Source organism: Sphaeroforma arctica (assembly GCF_001186125.1).
Source record: "Sphaeroforma arctica JP610 unplaced genomic scaffold supercont1.179, whole genome shotgun sequence".
In the NCBI taxonomy this organism is placed as follows: Eukaryota; class Ichthyosporea; order Ichthyophonida; genus Sphaeroforma; species Sphaeroforma arctica.
The window spans coordinates 33,111-38,440 of record NW_014040379.1 but is presented as its reverse complement, the minus strand read 5'-3'; the positions used below and the strand labels follow the sequence as shown (position 1 = coordinate 38,440).

Genomic DNA, 5,330 nt, shown 5'->3' with positions numbered 1-5,330 from the left:
GGGTGTATATCTATTTTAATTGTTTTATGTATGACTATATGCGCAAATTTATATCGCATGTTAAACTCCTGTAAATGAAAACATATCATCAAGGATTAACAGCATTCCGGTTTATGTCTCACTTCGATTTAGTTGAAATGGTAAACAATACTCGCTGAACATAACTACCCGGGTTAACTCTTCAATCGAGAGCAATACCTAAATACTACGAACTGATATTCAGGGGGAAGATCTTTAATGACTTCAAGAAAGAGAATACTCCACTTACTCGTCGGCCTTCTCCAGATCCTTCTTGAGGAGACCTTGGAAAGCAACCTTCTCGGCCTTGGTCTGGAAGCGTCCATGTCCGAACTTGGATGAAGTATCAATGAACTTGAGCGTGATCTTCTCCTGGGCTGAACGCTTGGTTTGTGTAAGCAGAGTCTTTCTTAGGGTTAATACACGCTTCTTGGGTCCGGCACAGCAACCCTTAATCATAACGAACTCATTCTGGATCTCTCCGTAGTGAGGGAAACCACCCATGGGAGTGATGCTCTTCTCGGTGATATCGTACTCGGTGGAGGCAGAGTTGTCCACAACCTTACCGTCAACAACAGAAGGTGCGGCACCGATTCGGTAGATCTTCTTGTTGGGCTCGGTACGGTGATGGTAACCACGCTGACCTGCACGGGGAACCGTGGAGGACACACGGGCGGGATGCCACGCTCCGATACAGGCGATCTTACGCAAACCTCTGTGGGTTTTACGGGGAAGCTTCTTCACACCCCAACGGGCAGTGACACCACTGAAACCCTTACCCTTGGTTACACCAATCACGTCAATCATCTCGTCCTGAGAGAAAACGTCAGTCACGTTCACCTCCTTCTCGAAGTTGGCACGAGCAAAGTCGACCTTGTCGGAGATAGATCCACCGTTGACCTGGATCTCCATGATGTGAGCCTTGCGCTGAGAGCTAGAGCGGGCACCACGGATCTTGTTGTTCTGTGTGTGCACAATAGCACGCACAACAGTGCAGTACTTCTTCATGCGCTCAAGCTCACCTTCAAGCTCCTTCTTGCCGTTCTCATCACCCCACTTCTTCGCGTACTTGGTGAAAGCTTTCTTCTTGCTCTTGAACCAGTTCTTGTAGAAACGACGACGGACGTCATCGGACAAGTTCTGGGCCCACACGGTGGTTAGGGTACGCAGACCACGGGGGGTCTGAACGTATCCAACGGCACCAACGACCACAATAGGGGGTGTCTCGATGATGGTGACAGCCTCCACGACCTCCTTCTTGTGGACCTCTATATATCACACATGCACGTGTACAGACAATGCAAATACGAGCAATAGCAAAATTCGCACACGACAAAGAGCGCACAAGTGAGGAAGAATGCGAAACAGATGGGTTAGCATCAAAATAAACTACTGAGCACATGCGCAAAACTTTCGCAGAGGTGAACTTCGTTCTTTTGAAAATGGGTGCCCTATTGCACATACGTAGCGTATCGAGAAGAGTTTGTTCCTAATACAGGTAATGCACGCTAAATACCGAGCAAAGAAATACATGGAAACATACTGGATCCGATCAGGTTGACCTCACGCACGATGTGAGACATGCCGGCCTTGAAACCAAGGAAGGCGGTCAAGTGACAAGGCTTGGACTCGTCATCTCTGGGGAAAGATTTGATCTTTCCAGCGTGACGTACAGCACGCTTACGGGGGTTGAACCCGAGGGAACCGTGACGAGGGGCTTCAAACTTACGATGACTGTATGTATATAGTGTAAATAAACATTGTCAGCAATATTGTATTTCTAAATGCACATGGACAAATGCAGATGTTGAATTTCTCCGCAAACGGTATTGATTTAAACTTTCTTTAAACGCATGATGTTCACCAGTCCATGAAATATGATGTTAACAGTACAGAACTCACACAGTGATCTAGCGTAATACTAACATCGACATCGCCACCACGGATAGCACTAACTTTCAGTCGAATAAACTTTAGAGGTAGTTAGTACCTCATAGTGACTGAAAAGGATAGAGACTTTGTGTGCAACCACTGTATATTGTAGCATTGCAACAAGCGATCACCCACGAGTTCAGAATTCAAAGTCAGACCCCCCGAAATTGCAAAAAGAGCATATAGTTAATTTCCAACGCGTGTGTTTTGAATTAGGCCCACCCCTACAGAATATAGTACACAAAGACAATTTTGGTTGCGGAAAAAATGTGTAAAATCCCTAATATTGCTGATATGTAGTGGTATAGGAACCACACTGGTCTCTTTTTTAAGGGGGTTTTGGGGTAGAATTTGTTCCTATAATTTTACACAGGGCAACCATTGCCCCAAATTTTGGGATTTTAACCAATTTTAAAAAAAGAAATTTACAATTATCGTGGTAGTTTAGAGAGTTTTGAGATGTAAGGAGAACTTATTTGCGACACATTTTTGATACATTTTTGCCAAAGATCAGAAGCCAAACCACAAGTGTATTTCAGACAAATAACGAGGACCCATGCCCGCTAAGTTCCTGGGGCATGTGTTATATTCCAATAATACACGAACAGTAAAATACACTCACCTGCAAAGTGATTTGGTCTTTTCTTTGCAGTGTCGTGTAAGGTGCAAACTTGAACCATGTCTGATATCCACCAGACTGAGAAGGCTTTCCAGAAGCAGCCTACCATCTTCCTGGCTGCAAAGGTAACTTGTTAGGAAGGGATACCCAAATCCACACAGTACAGTCAGTTCAGCAATATACAATGCCATTGTGCAGCGAACATGTATACAAAGAAAGAAATACTTGATTCGAGTCAGAATCATCAGATTGCGCAGGCCATAATAAGTGGTGGTCATTTGAACGAGGAAAAATACACAGCAGCCTTCACACAATTATACCCATAGAAGGACATGTAAGGATCATGTACGGTCGATTCTCGATTCATTGACAGGAATATTGTCAAACGCCGGAAAAAGTCACAACACAGCAAAATAATGTCGCTACGACAAAACTAGATGTCAAAGAAAGATTCGAGGGAAATTTGTGCTTAGCTGCACATGTTTATATCTTAATTTGTTATTGAATACACTTGTACGTATGTACACGCAGATATATATAGATATATTTGTAATTATATTCTGACACGGATATACACATCCCTACATATACAATCAGACCCGCCCTGGAGTCAAGGTCAGCAAGGGAGCTGGTCGATTTGTGCGAAATGTTGGTCTAGGTATCAAGACTCCCCGTGAAGCCTATGATGGTCACTGGGTTGACAAGAAATGTCCCTTCACTGGAGATGTCTCCATCCGTGGACGTATCTTGAACGGAACCATTGTTTCCATGAAGATGCAGGTTTGTATAGTTGTTTTTGGAAGATGCGTGTAAAATGTGCTTTGCAATACAGTATGTCGCGGGATATTTTATTGATATGGCGCCATCGCATACACTTGGTTGCTTAGTCAGAATTCGTATTTGAATTTTTAGGGGTATACGTACATGGGAGTTATCGGTGGCGTGTACTATGCGTATATCTCTATATATGGGGGAATCGTAGATATTTGGATATTCTGTCAGAATATGTGTATCTTGAATTTTAGCATTCTTCTCGACGGTAATATACATATATAATTGGGAGTCGTAGTGCACTTCTATTTTGGTCAAAAATTTGTATGTGAATCTCTTTTAGGGGTAGAAAGTCAACAGTGTGGTAATATGTATCTGTGAGGAAAAGCTAGTGTACTATGCCTCAGAATTCGTGTGTGCATCTTGTCTTCTAGGCGCGTATTTTGTTCGTATGTATTAGACGATATGCTCTGTATTGGTACGCGTATATTTTCATGTGATATGTATATCGGCCGACATTGTTACAGTTGCATCCCCTGTTATAGCTAGTTAGGTTTAAAATATATTATTGTTCATACATCAGGTGGTAATGTAAGCACGTCTTCCCCGTCATAAATTGTTTTTAAATCTTGCGTTCTCGCGGTAAACATACTTTTTTTTTGTATCAGGATGCAAATTTTGTGCATCCGTGTCGTTTGTGTATATATTTAAGTTTGCTCTTGATTTCAATGTAGTCCTCTACGTAGACGCTCGAAGCCATTATTTAAATACGCTCATGTCCATCATTTTGCAGCGCACTGTGGTCATCCGCAGAGATTACCTGCACTACATCAAGAAGTACCAGCGTTACGAGAAGCGTCACTCGAATCTTTCCGCTCACATGTCACCAGCTTTCTTGGATGTGTCTGTTGGAGATTCGGTAAGTTCTGACATTCCGGCTGTTATCGTAGTGTTTCATATCATCTGTATTGGTTCGGTACGACTTTTCTGTCGGGTCGGATATTTAGGGTAAACTAAGTATGTTCTACTCTCTTATATGCATAGGCTGTTGTCGGACAGTGCCGTCCTCTATCCAAGACTGTTCGCTTCAACGTACTTCGTACCGCGAAGAAGCAGATGAAGGGCTCCAAGAAGTTCCGTAAGTTCTAAAATAATTTACGATTAACTGGAAATAAATTGGTATAGGCCTCGTCTTGTACAGGAAAATAGGAGCCGGTTGTTGATAAAGTATTTTCTAGATAATTCGTATGTTTCATTTTGTACTATCAATTATATGCGTGTGTTTTGTGGGTTAATTTGCGACGGTCTCGTTGCTACATGGTTATTTATGTGTCATATATGTCTTTAAGTCGACTGATATGGTTTGTTTCTATTTGGATGTGAACTCTACACACTTGGTGTCTGTTAGAGAGCTATAGTGCACGCACGCGTATATATATTTCTGGTATTATACATGCAAGATTCGTATCTGTAAGCTAACCGTGTTCTGTTTTTATATTTTATTCAAACGTTGGATGCGTATAGTCTAGGCCAATCGTGTTCGATACTAAAGCCTACCATTGAATTGGTTGTTATTTTCTTGTTTGGTATAATGTTACCGTCAGAACTTCTCCATGAAACCGCCGAAGCGCATTGGTTTTGTAACTAATAAATACCGCCCTTCCGAAGTCGGGCTTTTTCGCGTGTATTAGCTCTAGAATTACCACGGTTATCCAAGTAGTAGATTTGTCATGAGTATAGTTTTCTTCTGTGGAATATAACAATATCTTTAGGGTAGTGTCTGAGATCACCACATTGTTTAATTTGCGAAAATGTTCAACTGTACGGGCGGCTATTGTTTGTTGGCAATCTGGTTTTGTGGTTTGCTTTACGTACGTAGTAGCTATTCGAGGTTTCACGCGTCTTGTCGTTATCTGACGAAATCGTAGCATTCGGTTGTCGATACTGTGCTCTTGAAGCTGTTGGATTGTGCCGATACATTACTCTTGGA

At 42.3% G+C, this 5,330-nt stretch overlaps 2 protein-coding genes across 3 annotated transcripts in view; one reads left to right on the top strand and one right to left on the bottom strand.

Annotated features, from left to right (window-relative positions):
• On the bottom strand, nt 1-2,108 carry SARC_03500 (60S ribosomal protein L3). The gene is made up of 3 exons (XM_014302701.1): nt 2,009-2,108; nt 1,562-1,752; nt 1-1,286 (listed from the first exon to the last, which is right to left on the bottom strand). Exons 1-3 carry the CDS (start codon nt 2,011-2,013, stop codon nt 265-267), a joined length of 1,218 nt encoding a protein of 405 aa, XP_014158176.1. The 5' UTR covers nt 2,014-2,108; the 3' UTR covers nt 1-264.
• Nucleotides 2,109-2,521: 413 nt separating this feature from the next.
• Nucleotides 2,522-5,330, top strand: part of SARC_03499 — a gene marked incomplete at its 5' end in the record, with an annotated part of 3,794 nt that continues 985 nt past the window's right edge. Inside the window, 4 exons of one of the 2 annotated variants that reach the window (XM_014302699.1) lie at nt 2,522-2,694; nt 3,167-3,349; nt 4,134-4,259; nt 4,385-4,551. In XM_014302699.1, coding sequence (XP_014158174.1) covers nt 2,629-2,694; nt 3,167-3,349; nt 4,134-4,259; nt 4,385-4,489 — 480 coding nt within the window. In that variant the 3' untranslated portion in view covers nt 4,490-4,551. Of the gene's footprint in view, nt 2,695-3,166; nt 3,350-4,133; nt 4,260-4,384; nt 4,552-5,330 lie in introns of those variants that run through there. The other variant, XM_014302700.1, reaches the window with a different exon arrangement.

Excerpts from the sequence above, each read along its gene's own strand:
- SARC_03500 (XM_014302701.1), bottom strand. Across the intron at positions 1,287-1,561 it reads GGTCAACCTGATCGGATCCA|AGGTCCACAAGAAGGAGGTC; the intron begins GTATGTTTCCAT and ends TGTGATATATAG.